At 37.1% G+C, this 26,947-nt stretch overlaps 3 protein-coding genes across 5 annotated transcripts; 2 read left to right on the forward strand and 1 right to left on the reverse strand.

Moving 5' to 3' along the window:
- Positions 1 to 1,064: 1,064 nt before the first annotated feature.
- On the reverse strand, positions 1,065 to 8,588 carry LOC121772329 (cullin-1-like). 3 transcript variants are annotated; one of them, XM_042169382.1, is made up of 21 exons: positions 8,498 to 8,566; positions 7,971 to 8,040; positions 7,435 to 7,660; positions 7,246 to 7,345; positions 5,813 to 5,998; positions 5,580 to 5,627; positions 5,296 to 5,499; positions 5,051 to 5,128; positions 4,802 to 4,891; positions 4,638 to 4,718; positions 4,475 to 4,537; positions 3,843 to 3,878; positions 3,686 to 3,772; positions 3,447 to 3,596; positions 3,303 to 3,358; positions 3,103 to 3,223; positions 2,440 to 2,601; positions 2,191 to 2,334; positions 1,890 to 2,108; positions 1,619 to 1,786; positions 1,065 to 1,527 (listed from the first exon to the last, which is right to left on the reverse strand). In XM_042169382.1, the coding sequence occupies exons 3-21, from the start codon at positions 7,572 to 7,574 to the stop codon at positions 1,426 to 1,428; spliced, it is 2,235 nt and encodes a 744-aa protein (XP_042025316.1). In that variant the 5' UTR covers positions 7,575 to 7,660; positions 7,971 to 8,040; positions 8,498 to 8,566; the 3' UTR covers positions 1,065 to 1,425. The 3 variants fall into 3 exon arrangements, with proteins under 3 accessions (XP_042025316.1, XP_042025317.1, XP_042025319.1); XM_042169383.1 differs by lacking the exon at positions 7,971 to 8,040 and having other exon boundaries at positions 8,498 to 8,588; XM_042169385.1 differs by lacking the exons at positions 7,971 to 8,040; positions 8,498 to 8,566 and having other exon boundaries at positions 6,436 to 7,345; positions 7,435 to 7,483.
- Positions 8,589 to 17,951: 9,363 nt separating this feature from the next.
- LOC121769956 lies at positions 17,952 to 22,743 on the forward strand. The gene is made up of 4 exons (XM_042166736.1): positions 17,952 to 18,080; positions 19,048 to 19,196; positions 19,522 to 20,314; positions 20,624 to 22,743. Exons 3-4 carry the CDS (start codon positions 19,529 to 19,531, stop codon positions 22,361 to 22,363), a joined length of 2,526 nt encoding a protein of 841 aa, XP_042022670.1. The 5' UTR covers positions 17,952 to 18,080; positions 19,048 to 19,196; positions 19,522 to 19,528; the 3' UTR covers positions 22,364 to 22,743.
- A 554-nt stretch (positions 22,744 to 23,297) lies between these two features.
- Positions 23,298 to 26,145, forward strand: LOC121769937. Its single transcript, XM_042166721.1, has 3 exons — positions 23,298 to 23,627; positions 24,870 to 24,994; positions 25,607 to 26,145. The coding sequence occupies exons 1-3, from the start codon at positions 23,474 to 23,476 to the stop codon at positions 25,892 to 25,894; spliced, it is 567 nt and encodes a 188-aa protein (XP_042022655.1). The 5' UTR covers positions 23,298 to 23,473; the 3' UTR covers positions 25,895 to 26,145.
- The last annotated feature ends 802 nt before the right edge of the window (positions 26,146 to 26,947 follow it).

Consider the following 26,947-nt stretch of genomic DNA (forward strand, 5'->3'; position numbering starts at 1 on the left):
TGAGAAAAAGTAAATAAAGTATTGTTAGTAGAGAATGAGTCCATATAGAGAAAAGTCTTTCCAAAATTAGAAAGTGCATATTCTTATGAGACGGATTAAAATGGAAATAGTGCATATTCTTGAGGGACGGATGAAGTATGATACATGTATACATGATACATGTGAGCACGTAATTATACCACAAACGCCCCATCCTTTCCACGGTCATGAAGCATGAGTGAAGAACATCGAGTGCTTGTTCAGCGTCCTTTTGTATCAACTTATGTTTTTATTAATACTCCATCCGTCCGCGAATAGGAGTTTCGGTTCACTTTTACCATAAATGGTAATATGGTCCCACTTTCCACTAACTCATTTTACTCACATTTCATTTAGAACTAATATATACAAGTGAGACTCTTATTCCACTAACTTTTTTCCATCTACTTTTTTTAACATTTCTTAAAACTCGTGCCACCAAGAAATAAGACTCCTAATTGCGGACGTAGGAAGTACAGAACTAGCTTTTACTGAGAATGTTATATACAATTGTGTCTTAGATGGATCCGAGATGATAATATCTTCAAAGTTATTGATTGCTTAAATTAACTAAAAGATATTGAAAATCTTGAACACAATTCAAATTAATTAGGACTATAGCTTGCCGTGACCCATTAGAATTTCAAAACGAAATGAGTCGAGAAATAAACCTATAACTGTACACACGTCGCCCACCACAAACAATGCTTGGTTCTCCTCTCTTCTTTTGTGGTTGGTTGGTCTTCTCTACTCTAGTTTATTACTCCCTTCATCCCAGTTAAGATGACCCCTTTCATTTTTTGCATGTGTTTTGAAAAAAGTATAATAAATAGTTAAAGTGAAATATCTTACTTTACTTTCATTCCACTTTAACTATTTATTATGATTTTTCCAAAACAAGTGCGAAAAATGAAAGAGGTCATCTTAAATGAGACAGAGAGAGTAGTATTACACATTTGATGAATTATTGCTCACACATGTAAATAATAGAAGTGGAAATAAGATGGAGATTATAAGGTAGAATCGATCGGGTGAAATTGGTGGAGTGACGAGAATAGCAAGTCTTTGTCTTCGATAATCAATTTAAAGTTACAAAAGTTAAGGAAACGCCAATCACAAAATAAAAGACTGATAATTTTAAGAGTCAAAATGCAAGAGTTTGGGCGCCAAGGGAAATGAAAGGAAGCTCGATTTTGTCTCGCTGCTTGGAAATGTAAACTACATCTTCGCCTCAATGCAGATGGATTTATGTAAATGGTTCTTAACCAGATTTGAAGTTAGAATGTACAAGAATTCTCATATGAGTAACTCAAGGCCCTAGTAGCACTTACAGTGGTTTCGAGTCCTCCACGCCCAGGTCCAAAACCTTTTCGCAGTGTCTTGAATCAGCCAAAAGAGTTGTTGCATTTATGCCAAGTATTTGAACAAGTTAGGGTTATCCTTGTCGCGTTCAAGATAATCTCGAGTGATCAAATCTTCAATCCTCTTCTTGATTGCTTTAACATCAGGCTGCATGATGCAGAGTTGAAACTCGGTGATTATAGTTTTTTGAAGAGATAAATAATGCTGAGGATAATATCCAAACACATTGTAAGCTCACCTTGAACATTCGACCCAGTTGCTCAACGCATTCCATGACCAATTGCTGGTAACCCAAGACTTTCCTGCTCTTCATGATACGGACAATTGAAGCATCAATGGCATACCTTCTGTCCTTATCAACATCCTCTATGACCTTCTTCTTCTCGTCCACAGGAGGAAGAGGTATCTTTGTTCACAAGAATTCATTCACAGCAGAGTTGATATGAGTGTTAGGCATGCCTTATCCTACAACATAGATACACAAGAAACACAGTGGGTGAAATTAGTACCTTAATCCTTCTCATTTTGTCAGTGAACTTTGAATTGAACTCGAAAACGTCGGTTGGAGAGACTGTTTTGGTGCTTGGCTCCTTGTTCAGAATCTTGTACTTGGCACATGAAAGTGAATGAAGCAACCTAACAACATCATCGTCAGACAGGTTCAACTGAGTCATGATTTCCTGATAGCTTAATCTATCCGCGGAATTAAACAGCAAGAGTGCAGCAGCCTGAAAATTGCAGCGGGAGAGCTTTATTCACGTAATATCAATCAGAGGACACATAACGACATGATCTTAGTCTGCACTTCACCTGATAGGTTGTCACAATAAGCTCTATTGTCTTTGGTTCAAATTTACCGTTGATGTTGCAAGTTCCCAATGAATATATCCACGTAAGTTTTCGGTGTTTAGTTTTTGTTTGGTAGAACTCTCTGAATAATTCAACACACTTGACCTAGAGAAAATTTCAGGTAATGCCAGAATATCAGTTAGTATATGGAACCATCCTTGAGGTTCTAAAGGGAAACTTTGTAATTAATCTTATACGTTCAATTATTACCATCTCAGCTGGAAGGTTAAGATCAAAAGATTTGTAACTTGGCCAGAAACCCGTTGTCAGGACAGTCACCGTTAAGTCAATCCCTGGATTTGCATTCGGATTATTACTAAGATATTCCTCAAAGCTGGCTTGGTTTTCCCTGGCTAGTGTCAAGTCTGTGACCTGGAATGGAGAAAAGGGTATAAAAATATAAATTATTTTTTGGTGAATGAGTATTTAACTTTTAAGATCGTGGTCTGCAGACTCGTGAAACCTTTGGCCTCAAGTATTGCACTACCACTAGACCAATGCACGCACACAAATCACATGAGTTTTGTTGATGTTGATTCTGATAGAGTCATCCTTGTCCTGCAGATAGAGATCAACCCTATCACTGCAGAGTTAACTGCATTATCTAACTTTAGCTGCCAATTACTTAATTAGTTGTTTATCAGAATCTACTGAGAGACTCTCAACAGAAATAAACTCCTAACTTGACTCTAACTCTAATAAGCAAAACTATTTCTAACATTACTATTAACAAAACTCCTGACAACATAAACAAGTAATTAATTGGCAGCTAAAGATAGACAAGGCAGGGAACTCTCCAAGGACAGGGATATCTCTAATTGTAGGACATGGACGACTCTATCAGATTCAGCATGTAATAATACGAGAACTGACCATCCCCTCCATTTTTGATGTAAATTGACCACCACATTGCTGCTTCAACTTAGTCAGGATACTTCTCTCATGTTCATCATTGGCACTTTTGTCAAATAGCAAGCGGCGAGCAAGCTTTTTCCTACAACAACGTAAGAAAAGTAGAAATACAATGATTTTTCCACTAGAAGGAAACAACCAGAGTATATCAGGTAACTCACCTATAAAACTCGGCAAATAAATCCTTATCACTGATATAGGCAAGCAATTTTACAACCTGAAGGACATTCCAAACCCCAATTATAGCCTTTAAATGAGTTCATTATTAATATAAAATCAAAGTTGAAATGCTCACAAATCAACACCTTTTCCAGTGTATCTTCAATTGCTTCATCACTCAATTTTTCACTCCCTCCCTTTTTTAGAATGTTATCACAAAAGGTGGCTAGAAGTTCTGCACTAGAGCTACCAGCAACACCTTTGTTGCAAAAGACTTCAAATGCCTCTTTGAGAGCCTATTAATTGGACAGAGAAAAATAGTCATATACTAATGCTAGAGTTAAGGCAGGTAAAATAAATACGATGCTATCCAGATTCTGCTGACCTTGTGAAAGAGCGTGTGATTTAGGAAACAATCATTCACATAAGCCATGAATTTGTCATGGAGCTCAATTACTTTTCTGACGAAGACCTGGATCCCCACACAAGTAATATAAGTAGGTGAAAAAATGATAAAGGTTAAGAAAATTAAAAAAACTTACCTGTTCCTGCAACCCAACAACATCTCTCTTTTCTGCCTGTAGAAGATATGGAATAATTATTAATTACACCAGGGAAAATAATCTAGACATCCACATAGTACATTCCGCTGCCACATTTAGCAGATAATTTTAACCCCTTCATTCAAAATTAATGCGCTACTGGGAAATATTACACCATGTACAATTAGTATTTGGAAAACAGAAAAGAAATCACAGCATTGCTTGTTTCCATACAATTGTCTTTCTCTTCAGAAAACTAAACAAAAGTGTTTTTCATACCACTTATAGAACAGAAAAGGCCTTTGTAGTAAAAGAATACGCTTTACAAATATATGTACAATATCAGTTAATTTTTCCTAAACTGCAATAAGCTAGTTAGTTCAACTATTTTACCAAATTAAATATGAGTATCTTTGCAGACTCAGACAGCAATACACTATCAAAAAGCAATGCAACTAGATCAAGACAAGCATAGAATATCTATTGATCCAACATACCAATCAATAAATGCACAAATCACAACAGAAAAAACTGTAGAGGCAGCTCTTCTTATCCCATGACGTAGATTTATCGTGAATAATTTCCTAAGATCAAAGAATGTCATAAACAATCTTGTTAGGAAATGAACAGACCTTCTTGTTACTTGCAGCATCTTCGGTGTGTTTAACCAACGCACTACCTTCAGCAGTAACATGCTGGGATGGGAATACATCACACATCAGTGACATGCAGCTAAGTAAAAAGGTGCAGCTTAAAATGCGGAAACTGTACTATTTTAACAAGGGCGAAACAAACCTGCTTAAAAATATTAGCCACGGGTTCAAGGCCACGAGGTATTTTAGAGAATAGTCTATACATCCTTGACAAATCCTCTACCTGAAGGACATTGGCTGAGATTCAGCTTCAAAAAGAATTTAACGAATAGTCTAAATACATAATACCGTTTTTAGTATAGGTACCTTGTCATCCCTAAGTAATGCGTGACAGCCTGAGTGCTCCTTTTCAAGGAGTTGGGTGGCATATACTGATAATAGCTCATGTTGTACTTTCTGCCAAATAAAACAGAACAGTTATCAAATTGATTTATAACAAAAGATAACAAGCTAACTGAATCAGAATACTTAAGCCATGAAAAAACCCATGAAGATACTTGTAATGTCAGTTAATAACTTAATATCCCATCTCTAGTATCAAAAGCAAGAGCATACCTCAAGCAACTTTACTTCACTACTCGAATGAAGATAGTGAGCAACTCTGTCTTTTTCTCTTTTCAAACATTCCTCAGCCTAGATATAGAAAAAAATCTCTTATAAAGCACATGAAAAGTAATTGCAGTATAGATATACAGATATTGTAGCCAACATAATCCACATCTTGGCACCGTGGTGCATGTTTTGTTCTCAGTGAACAGAGGTGGTACTCTGAATTTGTCATGCAGATTAAAGACACATACCTTTAACATATAGTCGGGGCACGAGTCATCTAAGATCCAATTAGAAGCCTTTCGGGAATAAAAGGCAGCTGTGTCCGTCAGCAGAGCTGCTTCAAAGTCATTATCATAATAATCCATCTGCCCCATTCCAATTTCAACAAAAATATCCAGCACATTCTTTAACAAAGCTCGATCTATTTGCTCTCCCTCCCGCTCTTGATCGACCTGAGTAAGACGCACGCAAAAGACTCATTAGAGAAGAAAAACATGGTATTATAAAGAAGGAAAATGTAACACAGAAATACCAGAGATATGACAGCATCCCTTGCTTTAACATGCAGTTCCTGGTACACCTGAAATCATAATTTTGGTTCCTAAATGTCCAAACTGAAGATAAATATGTGGAAAGAGAGGATAAAAAGATTTTGGAGGATGGAAGAATAGGAAGAACTCAAGACAATCTCATTTTCTAAGAAAGCAACGACTTTGGCTTTTGAAAGAATTAAGGAAGCTCAACCAGAAATCAGCCAAAAGTTACCTGGTCTCGGAAGCACGTCAAACCAACGTCATGCAGTGGCGGAAGTGATCTTCTAGCTATGAAGTAGCGGTCAAGATAGTAAAAGAATCTTGAAAGCCATCGAACCATGATTTTATGATTCAACCACCTTTTTACCAGCTCCCTTAACATGAACTCGTCATGCTTCTCCCTCAAAGAAGGAAGAACCTACCAGAGACAGGAAAGCCTGAATAAATGGCTTTTGAGAAGAAATAAATTGATTTCGACGAACTTTGTAGCAGACAAGTGGTTGTAAGATGTAGTAGAACTTTGTTGTATTCCTAAATTAACTTTTGAGGTAATTATATTCCAACCAAAATTTTCAGGTCATGCTTTGAGATTGTAGTGCACAATAGAGACAAGCAACTTCAAGACAGGTTTAGCATGCACCTGAAATACAGTCAATTAAGATGCTAATGCAAGAGCAACCTAGTGACATCTGACGAGTGGTAGATCAAACATGTAAATCAACCATCTACGTTAAGTCTTTAACATTGGCAACTCCAAATTCGGGACACCAAAAAATATCGGGTACTTAAGAGCAACATTTATGAACATAATTACACATTTTACATTGTCACACCAGCAAAAGGAGACATCCTCACCGTCTATATAACACCGATACGCCACCCTGTTGCCGTATCGCGTATCGGATACGTATCCGATACCGATACGCGACGGATACACCGTCGATACGTATCCTGGGCGTATCCGCGAGCTGGGCCGTATTGGGCCGGGAAACCTCAGATTCGATACGTATCCTTCGGCGTATCCGCGAGCTGGGCCGTATTGGGCCTTCATCCTCCTCTATCTGCAAAGATCTGAGGTTCTCCTCTTCGAAATCAACGTCCATCTCTGTCGAAGAACTTCGCAACTTTCAATTTACGAACTTCAATCCGATTTGGGAACAAAATCGACAGTTAATCGGATATGAAGAAGAAGAAGAAGAAGAAGAAAGGGGAGGCGCCGCTATTGCCTCAACTAGGGATTGAAGAAAATTGGAAATGGGAGAATGAATTGGGCAAGAAGTAGTCACGATGGAAAAGGAGTATATTTGGGGCTCATTTTTTGGGCCAATTTATTACTCCATTAACTTTGTCTAATTTTGTAACTAGAAATAAATATTTTGATCAATATTATTGGTAATATGGATAAGTATAACCAAAAAATCGATGTGGTGTAATCGACCATAAAAGAAATTGACTTTAGCTTTTAATATTTTGTAATTTTATTATTTTTATTTGTATAATAACATTAGAATATCTATTTTGTAATTTATTATGCACTATTATTATTTATTAAAAAAATAGTTAAAACGTATCCGCGTATCGGGTTGTTTGGGAAAGAGCCGTATCCGCGTATCCGTATCCTTCGGATACTGATACGCGTATCCGTATCCGTGCCGCATAGCTCACCGTCAACGTTATATACTCTTGAAAAGACTCCCGATACTTGTCGTAAAGCTGCTGGGAATAATCATGAGGTGGCTTCTGAGTACACATGTTATATATTGTCCTGTAATTAAGAATAAAGAAAACTCATGAGGTATTGATAACCCACAAAGGAAAAGTATGTGTTTACAATAGGAAGAATTGACATAATACGTGTAGAGCATCATGTAGTCTTCGGAACTGAATTGTGGTTCTGGCAATCCTTCAAGAATATTTTTAAGTTTTGTAATCCCTTTTTGCATAAAGTCCCATCCTTGTTCTAGATCAATCGTATTGCGCTGGTTCATCATCATCTCCTGACCAGCCCAAGATCAACGCAGAGCCAAAATTTGATCACAGTCAAAATGGCATAGTAGGCTTAACAATCGAGAACGGAAATCTGAAGATCATCGAAGGTCACCGATTAGAAGAAATTAAGAAGAATCACAACATGAGATGCAACATATAAAAGCACAATAACAAAGTAAATCAGAAAATACATCTCATGATTGTTAATTGTGCTTATATTCAACTCATGGAGACTATAAAGAGTCCGTCAGAACTTCAACAAAAGCAAAGATGCATTCAATTTTAAGCAAACAAAGTCAACAATTCAACTGGGCACAACATGCTGACCGTGAAAATAATACAGATAACGATTTATCATTTCAAAATCAAGTAAATGATTGAACATAAGCACAAATCAACACCTTAGGTTTCGCACGAACAATGCATGCGAGGCTTTGAAGTAAATACTACAAGCTCCTCAGGATCCTGTCACTATACAATAATAAAGAAAGTTATGACCCATCTATTCAGCCTAACCACACACACAAGCTATAATAGTTCAGTACCAGCCAATATTGCACTACCAAAATACCCCTGGACACCCACAGAGGAAGCAAACGCATCAACCTAAATAACTCGAACCACAACCCCGCATGTGACTGCAAAGTAAAACCCTAAACAATCACTAAATCACAGCAAAACAGCTAAACCTAATCAAACTCCTTCCTAATCAACACTCCTTCAACTGAGTTTGAAGCGAAACTGAAGCTAATATGGCAACAATCGCCTAAATCCGGTCCCATGACTGAAAATCATTGCAGCAATTTCCAATACGGCTGGCGGAAACAAATAATCGGATATAAATACACGTACACAGCCACTAATACACACCAGAAAGCATGAAATACAACATGGATCGAATACAAATTTCGATAGATGGATTAATCACCTGGAATGGAGAGGGAGAGGGAGAGGGAGAGGGAGAGGGAGAGATCTTCAGCAGGATGCAAGATTTTATGTATCACTCTCACAGTCTCTCTAATTTATGTGCTGCTTATTGATATTCAAATCATCCACCAAAGTTTGCGTAATATCTTTTTCGACCACATAAATATTTGTTCTCTTACAGTTTTGCCCTTATAAAATTGAAAGGGAAACCAAAAACAACTTTTGTGGTCGTGTTGGAATTTTGGATTTTATTGACCAAAATTGATTAAATCAATTAGACGAGTTTAGTATTAATTCGATTCATCAATAGGCAAATTAAGTACATCCGGGTGTAAATTCAGATTTAAGGAAAAACTAATCAAATGCTCTCTCGGTAGGTAATATGACCAAACAAATATTTTAAAAAATTGGAAAAATATGAATCGAAAAAGTGATGAAATATGATTTGATTTTTCACATTTATACATTATTTTATAAAGTGAATTAAGTTAATTAGTAATATATGAAATATACTTTCAATTAAAGTGTAATTGGACTCATATCAAAATGACAAAAAATAATTTTTTTCGGATGGATGGAATAAATACATTCATGTTACATATAATTCGAGCGGATGTTTATTTCTTTTCTAGTTTTTCTACAAATCTAAAAGTTGTAGGAGTACTACTATTTGATTATTTATTCGTAGTAAACTGTTTGTAATTTCGTTAATTTTTGTTTTTTTACATCAAATGTCCACGTTTTTTTACATTTTTATAAATATCCTGATAGGGCATATATGAATTTTCTCTTTTTAAATTGAAAGGGTATGGATAAAGTTTTGTAATGCCATATGTCTTCAACTTTTGCAATTTGCATCCTTGACATATTTTAAGCATTTTTTTAACAAAAACTTGACGATGTGATTAAATAACCCAGTGATATTAATATAGACAATAACAAGCTAAAAACAAGCAATAAACAAACAAATTGTGCTAGGTTTAATCCCTAAAATTGTGTAAAATCAGCACATAGCAGCTATCAAACATCAAAATCTACTCATTTGTGTCCTTCTAATGGAGTGTATTTTGGTTCGTTTAACCGATTCTTTCAATTCGACTATAAACAAGCTCTATTGATTCATTTTGTAATTTTAATTGTAAATCTAACATTTATATTAATTTTGGTATAAACTTGTAGGCGAATAATTAGGCGTAATTACTAGAAATCGATTCAAATGTCAATTTATTAATATTTGTTCATGAAAAATATTCACTTATTAATAACGTGACATGTTAATTATTTTATTTAATAATTTAAATATTTTTGCAAATAATGATAAACATATGCCGATAAGAACGAAAGGTATTTAAACGATCAATTCTCTAGGTCGTGGCATACTTACATATGCGACTAGGGATGTCAATCGGGCCGGCCCACCTGGTTTCGGGCTAACCCTACTCGGGTTGCGGGTCAATCGGGTGCGGGCGAATCGGGTTGAGATTTTTTCAGGTTATAAAAGTTCAACCCTAACCCTAAACGCTCGGGTTTCGGGCTGGCCCAGTGGGTTAATCGGGTTGCTACCGATAAAATTAACATGCGATCAATCCAATAAATAATGACGAAAATTAGTTATATTTATAAAATATAAATATTTAATTATGATAAATTTGAGATATATACTTAAACTCAAACACAAACATGATCAAATACTAATATTTGAGATTTGTGTAAAATAAAACATAAATTTAAATATTTTAAAGCATGTTTTAAAACATGTTTTACAAATTTAAATATTTATTAATGAATTAGAAGTTTCTAATTTATTTATTTATTATTATATTAATAAAAATTTAATATATAATTTATATGTTTAATATAAAATTGAATGTTATTTTTTTAGTTATCTATATTATAAAAATAATCAATGAAATTGTCCAATTAGGAGTCAAACAAATAGAACAATAGAAATTTTATCGGGTTTTCGGGTCTGACCCTAACGGGTTGCGGGTTAATCGGGTGCGGGCTAATCGGGTTGTAATTTTATTGAGCTTGAAATTTTCAACCATAACCCTATAAATTTGGCGGGTTATTCGGGTCAGCCCACGGGTTGCATTGACATCCCTATATGCGACCAAACGTTTAAACCATTTTCTTTCAAAATTTAGTACTCCTATTTTATTTTTTGAATTTAACGTTTTTAAAATTTCCAATTAGATATGTACTATGAGAAAGAAACTTAGGCAAAGTCAGTTTATTTTGTTCGAGACTCTATTTTTCCGATGTTCAATAATTATTCAATTTTTTAGAATTTAAAAAAAGGGTATATATATTTTGTTTTTCTTCTGCTCAATTCAAACTTCATTAACAATTAAGAAGACATAGTTATCGGGATAAGTCTAACGTTGGAAAAAAATATATACTATGATTAACAAATTTTTACATACATAGTGTGATATGAGATATTTTACTCCTCCTCAAAAGTAAATGATGTGTTTCTATAATTTCAAAAAGAAAATAAAAGTTGTCATTAATTAGAGAGAAAAATAAAAAATTACTCATATGCAAGAGCGATGGGATTTGAAGTACTATAAATATAAAATACTCCATAAATTACTATATAATATAAGAGCTTAAATCATAGTTCTAGTTAATCTAATAATTTTCGAAATACAAATATAAAAATATAAATTTTTAAAAATTTGCAATTATTTTATATGATTGTCAAAATTGAAACTGAGAGTATTATAAAATCAAATATGACTTGACAATAAAATGATGTTATCTGAGCTATTTAAAACGACGTTATTGGAGGAGTGTTAATTAAACCAAAAACATTTTGTTTCAACAACATGATTTTATTGCTACATCATACTTGATTTTTCCACATCAATTTTAATTTTGATTATCATAGTAAACTGCAAAAAAATTAAAAATTATACTCCAATATCAAAAGTTATGTTATGAGATTGATTATAAGTCAACATAAAATTATGATTTAAATTAAAATAAACTATATTGTTAAATTGATTTTATATTTTATATCTATGTTGATATTGTGCACAATATATAATTATTTGATAATTAAACGACATGTCTGCACCTAGATGCAAATAATTATTTGGTATATCGTGAATATTAGCAAGATACCCTTACCACTACTATGAAATAGTATAGAAAACTATAGTCTTAAACTACGAATTCAAAATTGAGAATATATTAATTTTACCGGAACAAATTTGTTATATTATTTAAAAAACTAAACTTTCAGAAAAAAACAGACACTTTGCAATATGAGACAGAATTACAATAAAGTGAAATTAGACTCAGATAGACGTATCAAAATGACAGAGAAGAATTATATTTTCGGACGCGGATGGTGTAATCCTTTGTGATTATATACTGGGGGTGAATATGAGTGCGTTAAAATGACAACACCTTCTAGGCCTGTTAAAATGGATATCGGGTATTGGATACCTGATACCCAAGCCCGAAAAATCAGGTAATTGGATACCCGATACCCGAAAAATTGGGTTTCGGATCGGGATCGGGTATTGGGTTATTGGGATTTTCGGGTATCGGGTAATCGGGTAATACCCAAAAATCCAAAAAAATATATAATTTCAATAATGATTTATTTAATTTGTCAATTTATTATTTACTTATTGACTTTGACTCAATTAATCAATTTGAATTTAGGGAATTAGAGATCTACACGTTACGCATTTTACACTCCCTCCCGCTCCCAACTCCTTGTCTGACTCTCACTCTGTCTCCCTCTCGGCTGCGGGCTGCCTCTCACCCACGACCCACCGACGAGCACCACAGCCTGCACCGACGAGCTTGTCGTCTTCTCCTCGGCTCCTCCCTCTCCCTCACGCAGACGCAGTCCGCCAAGCCCTCTCCCTCACGCAGACGCAGTCCGCCAAGCCCTCTCCGGCTCTCCCTCTCGGCCCACGCCGCCCAAGCAGTGGCCGCCCCACCACCGCCGCCCTCCGCCGCCGCCATCTGAAGATTGAAGAAGGTATACATACATTATCCTTATTTGTTTACATTATGCTTATTTGTTGAATTATGAATCTTTGATAGTTATTGTGTATGTTATAACTTATATTGTTATAACTTATGAATTGTGATTGGAAAATTATAACTTTGAATGTTGTGTTGTTATTAGGATTAGGAACTTATAGAATTTGGAATTTGTAAGTATTTAACAGGTTGGAACTTGGGAAAAATATGAAAAAAAACAAAGAATATTTTTTTTAAATCGGGATCGGGTACCCGATTTTTCGGGTCTGGATACCCGAATCGGGTATCCGGGTACCCGAAATCAATTTCGGATTGGGTATCAGGTAGCAAATTTTGGGTTTTTCGGGATCGGGTACCCGAAAATTTCGGGTCGGGTACCCGCGGGTACCCGATTTGACAGCCATAACACCTTCTAAAGTGACATTGTGACATCACGTATTCTGCAATAGTATAAACGCTACACTGCAATCTATAGATTGCTGTCTAGCGTATTGGATATTGCAGTCGGACAAAAATTGCAGTCTACCGTATTAGAAATTTGCCCTTGAGCGCTTTTTATAATTGTCACATGGCAGCTGATTATTCATCCACGTGTATAAATGATTGGCTAGAAATGATGGTATGATGTCACTTTAAGATGTGTTGTCATTTTAACATAAACTTAGGTGAATATGCATATCGATTTATAAATACATCCATGTTGCCTATAAATTTGAGCGTATGTTTATTTGTGTTGGGTCCCGGTGGTGCACACCCGAACTCCACATTAGTATGATATTGTCCGCTTTGGGCAAAGCCCTCACGGTTTTGCTCTTGGGGTACTCCCCAAAAGGCCTCATACTAATGGAGTTGGGATAGCCCATTTATATGCTTGCAACTCTTGTCTATTCTCCGATGTGGGATATGGTTTGCTTCACCACAATCCTCCCCTCAAACCAAGACCACCAGACCAAGACCACATGTCTGTGCCCCCATGTTACAGGTCACCAGGTCACCACAAGTCTTGGTCGAGCTCACGGAGAGACATCGGAGAACTTGCAAGCGCAACCCACCGAACCCCGAGCCACACAGGCCCAGCCCCTGAACCAGGGCTCTGATACCACTGTTGGGTCCCGGTGGTGCACACCCGAACTCCACATTAGTATGATATTGTCCGCTTTGGGCAAAGCCCTCACGGTTTTGCTCTTGGGGTACTCCCCAAAAGGCCTCATACTAATGGAGTTGGGATAGCCCATTTATATGCTTGCAACTCTTGTCTATTCTCCGATATGGGATATGGTTTGCTTCACCACAATTTCATTTCTAATTTTTCTGCAAATCAAAAGGTTGTAGTATTTGATTAACCCCAACTTTTTTCTCGCTCAATAAAATGTTTGAAATTTCGTTTTCATCAAATGTCTTCATTTTATACATTTTGGTAACTATCTTGCCATACATAATATTGTGATGAATCAGCCATTCATATAGTAATGGTTTGATGTGGATTTTTTTTCTACCTAAACAAATAGGACGATATTATTCTAGCAAAAACTAAATTTGAAAAATGTTATTGCCATTTAGAGTCTCCAACGTTTAGCGTATTCCATAAAATACTCCTATTTTTTGCGTATTTCATCAAATATTAATTATACTGAATGAATGTTTCAAGCAAATAAATAAATTCAATTAGAATTGCCAATTATATTTTGATGCAATAAGAACGTGCATAGCACGCACCGATAGATGCGAAGGCAGGTGCCATGCGTATAATCGTATTTGTCCCTATATTTTTATCGAGTAAAGTGAATAATCAAATTTATGAGACAATAAATGAAATTCACCATATTTCATTAAATTATCGACTGACAGATTGAATCGATGAGATATACTCTGAAAACTTTTGCTTTTTTAAACGGAATTAGCATGACCAATACTCAATTTTCTTTATATGGACAATAACATTACTTTGCACCAGACAAATACAACGCAATACTTACCATGCATGAAGTTCTGTAACACTATTTTTCACTTATCCTAGTAATTCAACAATACTCTATATGATGATTAACTATATTGAATTACAATTTCTCTCAGTACTTAGTTGGATATAGGAAAATTCTTGTTTTTAAAATTGAAAGAATATGGCCAATATTCACTTTTCTTTATATGAACAGTAGCATTGCTTCACATCAAAAAAATGTAGATAATATTATACATAAACTTTTGTAACACCATAGTTTCCACTTATCTCGATAATTCAACAATATTTGATGATTAGCTTTATTAAATTGCGATTTCTCTTAATAATTGATGGGGGTAGAAAGCATCAGTAACAGTTACTTTGACTTAATAATTTGTGAGTCAATGGATGTTGGTCAATAATAACACTTGGTACCGCATAATCAATATTGATAGTTGTTCAATTAAGGAAACTTAATTTATACGAATGAAGATAGTTATGAATATCATTGAAAGCTAGATTAATGTATGAGTTTCACTGATAAATATTGCATTAAGATATATGGTGGTTAAAATTGTTGGATTCATTATCTATCATGTTGCCATTTTGTCCCCTATAATTTAGAGCTTAATGGCGCTTTGCATTTCACAAATTTGCAATTGCAGATTGTCGAAATGAATTGATTTTCTCCTAAAAATTCCGAAACAAGAAAATGTCGAGATAAGAAGATTGTGGCTCATGATGTTGGAGATAATGAATGCTGTTAAAAATTAAGTAGACCATGTATTAAGCTTTATATGGGCTAGACAAGCCAATTGCTTATACAAATAAATTGTTGAACAAATTAAGATTATTTTAAATTTTAATTATGATTATTCTCGAATAATTTACTAAACGATCTATTAGTGTACTTTTTATTAGCATTAAAATAAGACTATAACTAATAACGCATTTATAGTATTACCAATGGTTAGCACGAGTTCCATATCCACAAAGACAAAAAAATGTAGACTTCAATGCAATCTCAACATACCATTGAGTCAGCGAATGCGAAGTCAACAATATGTTTCTAGTGTTATGGGCTCTTGGCGATGTTCCAGCCTATAGTTAGGCTAGTGCCATGCGAAGTTAAGAGCATCTCCAGTGGGCGGATGTCCCACTCGGACATCCACTAGGACTTCCCAAAAACACCTCCTGCCACGTCACTAGAACTTCCCATCCCACTGCCACGTCACTAGGACATCCTCTTCACAATCCGCTCTTCCCATCGCCCTTCCCACTAGGACTTCCCGCAATAAAAAAAATCACAAATTCACAAATATACGTAACGGAATTATAATTTTGACACGGAATACGGGAAAATTGCAAATGCTTCATTAAAAAAAATACATAAAAAGAGAAAAAAAATTACATACTAAAAAAGAAAAAATTACATAATAAAATTTTTGACTCGGCTCACTCCTCGTCGTCCGTATATATAGAGAGAAACTTGTTAACACAAGTGGTGTGAATGAAATGACGGACAACGAGCCGTATATATAGAGTTTAAAAAAAATAATAATAATACCGGACGTCCGACCCACACCACAATGGCGGACGTCCGCCCGCCCGTCGCCCGCACGTCCGAGGACATCCGACGTCCTTACGGGACGTCCGTATCCTACCTTCCACGCCACAATGGCGGACGTCCCGGTCGCCCGTCGCGGATGTTCGACCGGACGTCCGCCATTGGAGATGCTCTAACTATCCGCTTACGCCCTTCTACTATTCATGATTGTTCTAACCAACCGTTCAATTGACACTGTGTCAAATTCAGCTTATTGCATGTCTCTGCTCGCAGTTCTAACTAACTTTTACTATATGTAGTCTTGACCTCTTTTAAGCATTTTTTTATGAGAACTTAACGATGTGGTTAATAACTAATTGATATGAATAAAGATAATTATATTTTATATTTATTTTAATATTATCTGGAATACTTAATTATTTGATAATTAAACTCACATCCGCACGTAGCCGCAAAAGAATTTTTAGTTTATCATGAATCATTGCAAAAAAAAACCTTAACATTACAATGAAATACAAAAAAATACTATATAGTAATCTCAAACTATAATTCAAAACTGAGAATATATTACTTTTAGCAGAACAAATTTCTTATATTTCATAAAAAACCAACAACTCCTTGCAACAATGTACCATGTTAATATTTATTAGTGACTAACTAATTTCAAAAAAGTTTATACTCCTACAAACAATCCAGTTATAGCTATGTTTGCCCTAAACCATAATAAAGTTCGTCCAATAATTCACCCTAAGAATACAAAATAACAAATGTTTGTACATTTCATTATCTTAATGAGAACTCAAGATAACATATCCTTATATTACATCAAATCGTATCAATAAATCTTGACTACCCTTCAAGATTTCTGTCCTCTTCAATATACATTACCATTTGAAAAAAAAAATTACACAAATTTATTAGAGCATCTCCAATGGCGGCGAGCGGACAGGCTAGCCGATTCCCGACGCTGGCCGGTCCGCTCGCCGGACCATTGGAACCGGCGAGCGCCATTTCGGTGAAAAAATCGGCGACCCGACGCCGATTTTCGGGTGCTGGCCGATCCGCTCGCCGGTCGGCTGGCCGCCATTGCAGGCTCCCCATCGGCGAGCGATCGACCAACTCAATTTTTTTTTAAATTTTTCGAAACACTATATATACGCGATTTGCACGTCATTTTCATTCGCACCACTTGTTGTAACGAGTTTTCTTTCCATCTTAATTTATGTACAAGAGCAACAACGTGAAATGAGTAACGCTGGCGGTACTAGTTGGGCCAATGACGATGCTAATGAAGCCGGCCCAAGCCACGGCGTGGCCGCCCCCAACGTACGAAGGGGGTACCTCACGATGAAGTCGGCCGCCTCAAGGCACATGCCGACATGCGCCAAGTGGATGCTCATATTCGACTCCAAAAGGATTTAATTGAAGAATTGTGGGCGCAGAGGACTGCACGTCGTTAATTTTTTTAATTAATGTAATTTTTTTTAATTAATGTACTTTTTTAAAATTTAAATATTATTATTGAATTTTCCCGTATCTGTGTCGTAAATTTAATTCCGTATTTTGTGTGATTGTTAATTATTTGTTTTTTATAATTTTATTTATTGTGGCTAGCTTGCTTATCTAGTTGCTTGTCCTGATGATGTGACATGAGAAGTTTTAGTCCTGATGATGTGGCAGAAGGAGTTTGTGGCTAGCCTATGGCTGACCTATTACTATTATGGATGCTCTTATTCAACCCCATTTTCATTCAATTCCAAAAAGTGCATTACTATTCAAAAAAATAAAAAAAAATCTATCTATATTACATGAAGGAGGCGAGGCGCGTCCACTCCACGAACAACCACGCGCGTGGGATATTAATCCCTCTTCTTTAAAATGGTCATTTTCTCCTTCATCCTTTAGTTTCTCTCTCTAAAACCATCATACTATAAGAAAGAGAAGGAATTAAGTAATGGCAACAAAGTAATCGCTCTCTCTCTCTAAGCAACAAGCAAAAAACTCTCCTCTCTCTCTCTCGATTTAATTTACCCCCATGAGAAGAGCTCTGCTCACATAGAAGACACCGAGGTTCTTCCCTCTCCTCTCCGCACCTACACATCTCCTATGCATATAGATGTATAAACACTTATTTTTATTATTATTATTATTATTAGTATTATTTTTTTTTATGTTTTTGTTACTTGCTTTTGTATTTCTCATTTTATTGCTCCGCATCTGAACCCAGCCGCTCCACACTCTGCTTCCTCCCCGCGTATACATGCATAACTTGTATGTATTTTATGTATTTCTGTGTTTATCTCCTTGCTGTTCGACGCCGCTTTTTCTGCTCAACGAATGTGATGGGATTCTGGGGATACGTGGCTTCTGAATTCTTGAAAGATTCTAATTTGGTGGGATCACATTGGAATTGTCTCTCGAGTTCTTGCTTCTCTTCTTCTTCTTTCTTCGACTTTGCATGATTTATGGTTTATGCATAAATATATGTTTATATTTACATATGTATGTTATGTTTATGGCTTTCGGGTTTTCGGGGAGTTGCTTGTGTAGATGAAAACTGCTTAGAATAAGACTTCTTGATGAATTTTTCACTTTGATTTGGGATTTGGTTCCATCTGCTGTATCGGTTTGGGATTATTTGGCATCGTTTTTCCTGTTTTTTTTGGTTATACATTTATTTTGATGAATACTTCGTGGCCAAAATGTGGTTGAAATTAGATGGAAAAACTTGATCTGTTGTGTCTGTTATTTGGTGTTCGATGAGTTTTCGTCATGTTTGATTTGTTTTTCCATAGCTTGAGTTGAGAAATTTCATTTATGGCTGTGGATTGACATGTTGTTATATCCTTGTTCCTTTGATTTTATTTCCAAGATTGATTTCACGGCTTTGCCTTTTGGTCGAAATGATATGTCGTTGGGGTGTCGAAATTCTTTAGTATTTCGGCCTTGGAGAATGAAGCATCTTAATTCTTGTGTGGTATGCTTGTATCTTTTCCACTATGATGCATCAATGAGAGTTTCTATTTTTTGTAAGCAGGTGATGGCAGATAGATAGGGAGGAAGCTGCTTCGAGACGCTGTTATGTTTTGGCTGATACAGTGAAAAATCTCATCGGTAGTATCTGGATATTGAGCTTACCGAAATTTCTTGGACTTTCATCGATTGTTTTGTTATAGATATTGAAAGGTAACACCTTTATATTATCCGGAGGCAGTGTGTGTTTCTGTTGGAGGCTCATGTTGTCTATTTCAGTCGGAAATACAGTTAATTTGGTTTCTCGTCTTTCCAGTTGTTCCTACTTGGTTTGATATGCTTATGTCTGTTTGGATTTTGATTTTTCACCCCATTTATGCTAAATTTTGGCTTTATTTGAGTAGAAAAAATGCCTTCTTTTGCATACTTCTTTTCGCCGCAGAGATTTGAGATTATGGTTCATTAAACATGTCTCAGTTAATGGGCTTGTGTTATGAAACTAATGCCTTAAGCCCTAATGAAAGTTCTGTTGATTTAGTTGGCAGATGTCTTCATTTGCTCGACATCAGAATGGAGGTTGCGTTGATGGCATTTCTGTTAAGGAGTATGACGACTCTGCTACAGCCAACACCTTCCCTCAAACTCAATCAGATTGTTATGATGCGGGTAAGGAATTTGGGGAGCCTGATATTCTTCCGCGTATAGGAGATGAGTATCAGGCCGAGCTTCCTCCAGTAATTAGAAAGCCCATTCACATGCCCTACACTGAAACTGGACACCATTCCCTCCAAGATTTCTTCATGGGGTTGCCAATACCACTAATTTGGATTGATCTTGGGAAAAGTGATGACCCTCAAACTGTTCAAGGCTCCAGACATCCATCTCATAAGAATGTGTTTGAAATGGGGACTTTGTGCAACGGTGATAGTGAACCTTCACACAATTCAGTGAAGGGGGAGGTAAAGAGTTTACCAGCTGTAGAGAATATACCAATGTGCATTGATGAAGGTCATCGTCTGGTTCCCGGATTACCCAGTGAAAGATGGAATGATGCTGAAAAAGCTAGTTTCCTCCTCGCGTTATACTTGTTTGAGAAGAACTTTGTTGAAGTGAGGCGGTTCGTTGGAAGTAAAGGGATGGGTGCAATACTCTTGTTCTACTATGGAGAATTTTATGGCTCTGATGCATACCATAGATGGTCAGAAGGTCAGAAGTCGAAGAGCAAGAAATGCGTTTATGGGCAGAGGATATTCTCCGGGTCGAGGCAGCAGGAATTCTTGTCTAGGTTGCTCTCTAGAGTCTCTGAAGAATGCAAAAGTGCTTTACTCGAGGTAATGTCTAGATTTTGTTTTACTAATAGCTGCAAACCATATTTCTCGATTTTTCAGAGTTTTGAATATGCAGAATGCTTCCTTTGGTTTCTTTAGATTTTTGAATAGGCTCTGGTGATTCTATTCTGCTTATGTATGGCGTTTGCTTTGGTTGCTAGATTGGATTTACGATATATAGGAACGTGTATTTGAAGGTGTACATGATCCAAAAATGTATACGTTATTTTTTATCTATCTGATCTATGTCCAAAGTGAATGCTCAACTTTGTTTGAATTCTGCTGAAGTTCGTTCCTTGATTCCGTTCACAGGTCTCTAGGACGTTTGCAGAAGACAAAATATCATTGGTCGAGTATGTCTCTACTCTGAAGGATACAGTAGGGATGGATCTCATCGTAAAAGCTGTTGCCATTGGTTCGGGCAAGCAAGACCTCACAGGGATGGCCTTGGAATCTCTGAGGTCGAACCATGTGACCCGGTCGGAGATACCATCAGGGAAAGCATGCTCTGCGTTGACAACTGCTGAAATCAGTAAATTTTTGAGTGGAGATTACAGATTGAGCAAAGCTCGTTCCAACGACCTGTTCTGGGAGGCCGTTTGGCCACGTTTGCTTGCACGAGGCTGGCATTCGGAGCAGCCCCAGAACCAGGGCTATGCTGCTGGTTCGAAGTGTTTGGTTTTCCTTCTTCCCGGTGTTAAGAAGTTCTCGAGAAGGAAGCTGGTTAAGGGTGATCACTACTTCGACTCAGTCACTGACGTGCTGAGCAAAGTTGCAAAAGATCCCGGCCTGATTGAGCTCGAAAGTGACGAAGCAAATGGCAACCAGGACATGAAGAATGATGAGCCAACTAATGACGCGAAAATGGTAGAAGACGAGAACCATCTGCCTTCAAGGCAGCGGCATTCATATCTTCAGCCTCGGACTCCCAATCGCAGCGCGGATGCCATCAAATTCACTGTAGTGGATACTGGACTCCCAGTTGGCAAGATAAGAGAGCTGAGGACCCTTCCTCAGGAAATCCCGAGCAATATGATCTCTGTCGATGCTGCTGAAGAGAAAAAAATGGCTGAATCTGATCCGATGGATAAATCTGGACCGAAGAAGCATGCTAGCAGAAAAAACCGCTATGATAATGCCCCGAGCCATGACATTCATCCCAATGTTGGCAAACCATCGGCCCCACCAAAGAGGAAGAAGGACTCGAACGGCAACCAGAAACCTCAAAAGGTATCGAAACCCGTCCCAAGCCGGAAGCAGAAACAAGGCGATGTCGATAATGTGGCTCCCATCAGCAAACGTTGCAAGAAATTAAGTAGCAACACTCACGAGGAACCAAGAGATGGAGTGCTTCTCCACCCTCACTCGACCACCACCGTGCCTAGATTTGAAAAAGGAGTGTCCTTCAGCTCCTCAGGCATGCACGAGTCTAATGGGACAACTCAAGTGAGCTCGTTGCAGGATAAGTTGTCGCCTTCCAGATCATCGAGAGGTAGTCAGAAGGAGAGCACTGGATACCCTGAACCCCAGTTGCTGATTGATCTGAACCTGCCTCATGTACCCCCGGAAATCGAGAACAACTACATCGCTCCAAATCTGCCAAACGAGCCTGATATTCAGCCGGTCCAGCTACATATCCTTGGTTTAGCAGCACCTTCACCTGTTGAGGCTAGTTCTGAGCAGCAATCTGTTGCGAACACACGGAGGCTGAGCACAAGGTATCGCCCCCCAACAACACGGGCGCTGGAGGCTGTAGCAGGTGGATATCTGAGTGTAAGCCGGAGGAGGAAGGGCAGGGACACGAGCTCACTCGATGCACAACCACCAAGATCTTCACAGCAACCCCGTTCTTGGCCTAGCCCAAGAGAATCTCCCAGAAGTTCCATGACTTTCCCTTCACAGATCGCTGAAGCTCACAGAGGTGCAAGTACAAGTGGCAGTCCGAACACATACAAGAAAAACTACGATCCACCACAACCTAATCAAGACAAACCAGCTCCCAGACAGCAGCAGCAGCAGCCTGAGCTCATAAATAAAAAAGGCATTGTTTGAAAACAGTTCTACGACGAGGATCTTGGCAGTTGATGTCTCAAACACCCGAAACAGGAAAACGTGGTACAAATTCTTGCTGCTTTCTTTAACAAAGAAGATCATTCTACATGAAATCTCAAGAGCTTCTGGTTCTTGATGCTCAGTAAACTTAGTTAGGTTCGGTTCTTGACGATCAGAGACAGTTCTTGCTGATGATACACAACAGAAACGAGTTCTTCATGAGGCGAATGAGGATCATTCAAGGATAGTTTCAATTTTAATTTCTATTTTTTTCTTCCTTAATATTGATAATACTGCTGTTAGCTAGAAATCTGTTATGAGAGTATTCATCAAAAAACTACATTTTGTTGCATAATAGTAATAAATGATTTTACTGTTAATAAGGAAATCATTCACATGCTTGTCATTATGTGATGCATTTTGTCTGTTTGTGTGTAAAATTTACGTCCACATTCAATGCATTCATGCATGCAATGAAACCAACTTCCTCTTCTTTTTATAATATTGAATTTTTAGGTGTTTTGAATTTTGATGCAAGAATGCATCGTTATAATGCCCTCGAGATTTTATTTCCACATTTACATTTTACTGAGTAGCACCAGAAAATTGACCAAGATCTCGCTTCTCCCCATTAACTTTTTTTAGGTAATTTGCAAGTGGCATAAATCATTCAAATATTTCAGTGTAAATTACACTTGTAATTTTAAAATATTAACCTTATAAAATATTCCCTGTCGTAACTCGTAAGTACTAGTTACAATTTTTTTAGAAGGCATAAATAGTTAAAATTAAATGCACAAATTATCTCGAAAGTAGCAAAAATAAATTAATGGAAGGCGAATAATAGGTAGAGAGCTCATGGGCCTAAAATCATATAAAGCCCAATTTTGGAGGCCCAAAAAGAAAGTATACGTGGAAGCTCTGTTCTCACACCAGCTACCAAACTCGAATATTTTCGAAATTGCTGAAAGAATAGCACCCATTTCTCTGATTTTCAATTCAGTTTTTGATCGAGGTACGTTCAGAAAGAGCATACAATTTCTGGGCTACCCACGAAGTTCAAAGAAAACAAAAAAATAGCATCGATTATTTTGATTTTGGTTTGGTAAAATGGGTCAGGCATTTCGTCGAGCAACTGGAAGGATTGGAAGCTCCGCAGTTGATACGACGTCGCAGCTTCGGAAACCCATTGAGCGACCCCCTGCGCCGCCCCCGAATCCTGCTTCTTCTTCTATTTCCGTTGACAAACACCCAAGTGCTTCTGGTAATTCTTTATTTTATATATTTTGTTACTTTATTTGATTTGTTAAAGTGCAGTTTGAAAATTTCAGCTCATCTTTTTTATTTTTGAAAATTTGATATTTGATCTTAGAGTTTCGAATTCATGGTGGTGTTTGCTGATTTGATTAATTGTGGGTTCAATTATATTCTAATTTATGCTCCTTTTATTAAATGTTGCATCTTCGTCTTCATAGTTTCGGCTTAAGATGAATTAGTGCTATGATTTTCAACATATTTTTTTCGTTAAGAATAAGAGACCTATTTAGCTAAGAAACACTGCATTTGCATTTCAGATGAAATATTAAGCTTAAGTGGTGAAAATGGCTGCTGTATCCACCGTGGTGCTTAGTGTATGATTGGCAAAAATTTCATGGCAATGATATTGTTAGTTGTGGATTCTTGTTGTGAAGTAGAGCTGATACTTCCAATAATCACTTATAGAGATGGTTGGTTTGAGTGAGAAGACACGAGTGATAAATTAATCCACTTAATCAGCTGTTTGGTTTGCAATGGATAACTCTGCCATACTCTAATAATCCATTTGGATGGTCATTTATCACCCCAAGCTTGGGTTGATTATTCAATCATCAAGCAATCCTATCAAACCCATATCAATCTTATATCTCTCATCCACCAATGTGATCCACCAATCCTATATTTATTGTAAAACAAGAGGTTAGAGACTCTTTAACTTGCAAAAGGATAGTTCAAATGGAATGCGACTTCCTGCATTATTAGCATCATTACTTAATATGAGGCATCTTGGGTTGTGAAGTAGAGTTGGTCTTGGTCAATATATATAGTGTTAGATAAAAGGTTGGAGAATCCTCTACTTTCTTCTTCATACATTTGGGGGCGTGTGGTGGGGTGGAAAATGGAAATACGTAAGAAATCCAACTTTATCATTATTATTATCTTAGATAAGAGCATCTTGGGCTGTGAAGTAGAGTTGGTACTACAGATACACGCATGTATATATTGATAGATACTAGTTGAGATGGGAGAGTACAAGTGGCATCCAGCTTCTAACTTCCTCATCATTATGAACGTAGATAACAGTATCTTTTTCGTGAAGTAGAGTTGGTTAGATAAGAAGTTGGAGAGTCTTTTGCGGATGGAAAATAGAAGTGGGATCCAACTTCTGCTTTGTTAGCAATTTTAGCTTAGAGATAGTCATAGGTGTCTTTTAACTAGTTGGCATAACCTTATGTTTTTATTCTTGAAGAGGATACATCAAAAGTAAAAGCAGAAAATGTCCTTGAGGATCGAGACCCGCAATATGATTCCATGCTCAATCAAATGGTGGGTAGAATTCAAGCAAAGCCTGGAGGGAAGCTTGAGATGGGAGAGGTAAGGGATCAGTACTCATTGCACACACTTATTTACTACATTATCATACTTTTATTAAACTCAGATTGCATGCTGTAACGAAAATTTTACAATCTTAAATGTTGTGAGTTTGGAGTGAGCACTTATCTGCTCATATAGTAGAGAGCCTTGATTTGATAAAATCGATGAATCTAGGCATCTAACTAACTAGGTAAGGCTCAAAGACGCATCTTAGTCCTACTACTGATTGTCTAGCCAAGAGCAAGCCGACTTGATGAAAGATTTTTCAGTAACTTGCATATGTAGTCGCCTGATAGATGAGAACGAGACTCTATACTCCTGATTAGGCTTTTATTTTCCGTAATAAAATCTTCATCTTCTCAAAGAATCAAACTATAGCATGTTTTGAGTGATGTTGATTTTGTTAATTAGACGGGTAGAAGCTACCATTCTCTTCTCCAATTTACACACCTCTTCAGCTTTCATCACACAATCTAAATTCTTCTTCAAGGTCTACTGTTTATAACGAATACACCTCTGACTAACTTTCCTACTAGTTTCACAACCCTTCACTACTAACACGACCAATGAGTGATCTGAAATCTGCCTTACAACAACTTGTGTTTTTGACAGGCCTCGGTGGTGGAGAGTTACAAAAGGCCTTTGCCAAAACTACGGAATACAAAACCAGAATCTGGCAGGTACGAGGACTGGTCTGCTCCTCCTGGAACACTGAAGATAGCACAGCTACGCCAAATCATTCTCTTGCACGAGGGCAAGTCAGATGAACATGACGGTCCCATGGATGCTGGCCAAATTGCGGAACGGTTCCGGATCGACGTAGCGCAGGTTCAAAATATCCTCCAGTTTGTATCACTTCCTCCAGAGGATGACAGTAAAAAGAAAAATGATCAAGGATGATCACATCTTATTCTGATAGCTTCATTCATGATGTTTTTGAATAACTTTTTGTACGAGGCATAGATCTTCTAGAGGTGAGAACTGCAAATTGTACCAGGAGAGTGTTGAAGTGTTACACTTGATAGTGATTTTTTTACAAAATGTTGTAATATTAAGCTTCCCTATATATTCTTGCTTGTTGGAAATAATACTGTCAAAATAGGTTGGAAGAAAATGGATTTAAATTGGAATTACGAGATTTGTCTCTCTGATACGTCGACGGTCTTGCTCTGTTTTGTGCTATTGAAGTTATATTTATTCAATATCTTTATTCCATTCTAATGGAACTTATTAGTAGAATTTTCTCGTGCCCAGTGACCCGCGCGACTGTACAAGATTCTGCGAAGAAGGAGACACTAATCAACCTAATGTTAGTTTTCTCAATTTACACGTCACCGCAGTTTCCTATAGTAGCATAATACTCCATATAACACACAAATTTTGAATTATGAATCTTAGTAGTTATAGACAGTTAGACTTCTTCCCTTTTGATATGAAGCGAAAGGGTGACAACCAGGGAAAGCCCTTGATAGTGTATCAAAGGAGGAAGAAGCGTGAGGATCGGGATTGAGTCTACATTCGTGGGCTGTGTAATTAGTATAAATATTGTAAATAGTGTGTATTTTGTAAATAGGAGTGTGTATCTTGTAAATAGAATAAGGGGCGGTTATGATGCGCCTGTTGGGGGGGGGAAGTCGGTTATTATGATTATTTCCCTATTAATAGTTTAGGAGATTATGATTGAAAGGGATATAGATTGTATCAAGGGAAAGCCTGGGGCTTGGGCGGCACTGCCGATTGAATAAAGAATTTCTACAATTGTTTTCCTTTCAATTCTGTTCCTAACAATTGGTCCGACCTGCCGGATCCCGTCCTCACTTGAAAATGACGAGATCGCAAACGGAAAGGATGGAAGCGTTGGAAAAAGAGCAGCAAGGGATTCGAGAAGATCAGAAAGCGATGAAAGAAAGTCTGGAGATAATTACTGCTACCCTCACCGAATTATCGGTCGCC

The sequence above is a fragment of the Salvia splendens genome, chromosome 16 (assembly GCF_004379255.2).
Source record: "Salvia splendens isolate huo1 chromosome 16, SspV2, whole genome shotgun sequence".
NCBI classification, from domain to species: Eukaryota; Viridiplantae; Streptophyta; class Magnoliopsida; order Lamiales; family Lamiaceae; genus Salvia; species Salvia splendens.

Coding starts and splice junctions, on each gene's coding strand:
- LOC121772329 (XM_042169383.1), bottom strand. CDS start 7,574: ATGATGATGAACCAGCGCAATACGATTGATCTAGAACAAGGATGGGAC. Junction 3,359..3,446: donor TTGAAGATACACTGGAAAAG/GTGTTGATTTGT, acceptor AATGTCCTTCAG/GTTGTAAAATTGCTTGCCTA. Junction 2,335..2,439: donor TTAACCTTCCAGCTGAGATG/GTAATAATTGAA, acceptor AATTTTCTCTAG/GTCAAGTGTGTTGAATTATT.
- LOC121769956 (XM_042166736.1), top strand. CDS start 19,529: ATGTCTTCATTTGCTCGACATCAGAATGGAGGTTGCGTTGATGGCATT. Junction 20,315..20,623: donor GCAAAAGTGCTTTACTCGAG/GTAATGTCTAGA, acceptor TTCCGTTCACAG/GTCTCTAGGACGTTTGCAGA.
- LOC121769937 (XM_042166721.1), top strand. CDS start 23,474: ATGGGTCAGGCATTTCGTCGAGCAACTGGAAGGATTGGAAGCTCCGCA. Junction 23,628..24,869: donor CAAACACCCAAGTGCTTCTG/GTAATTCTTTAT, acceptor TTATTCTTGAAG/AGGATACATCAAAAGTAAAA. Junction 24,995..25,606: donor GGAAGCTTGAGATGGGAGAG/GTAAGGGATCAG, acceptor TGTTTTTGACAG/GCCTCGGTGGTGGAGAGTTA.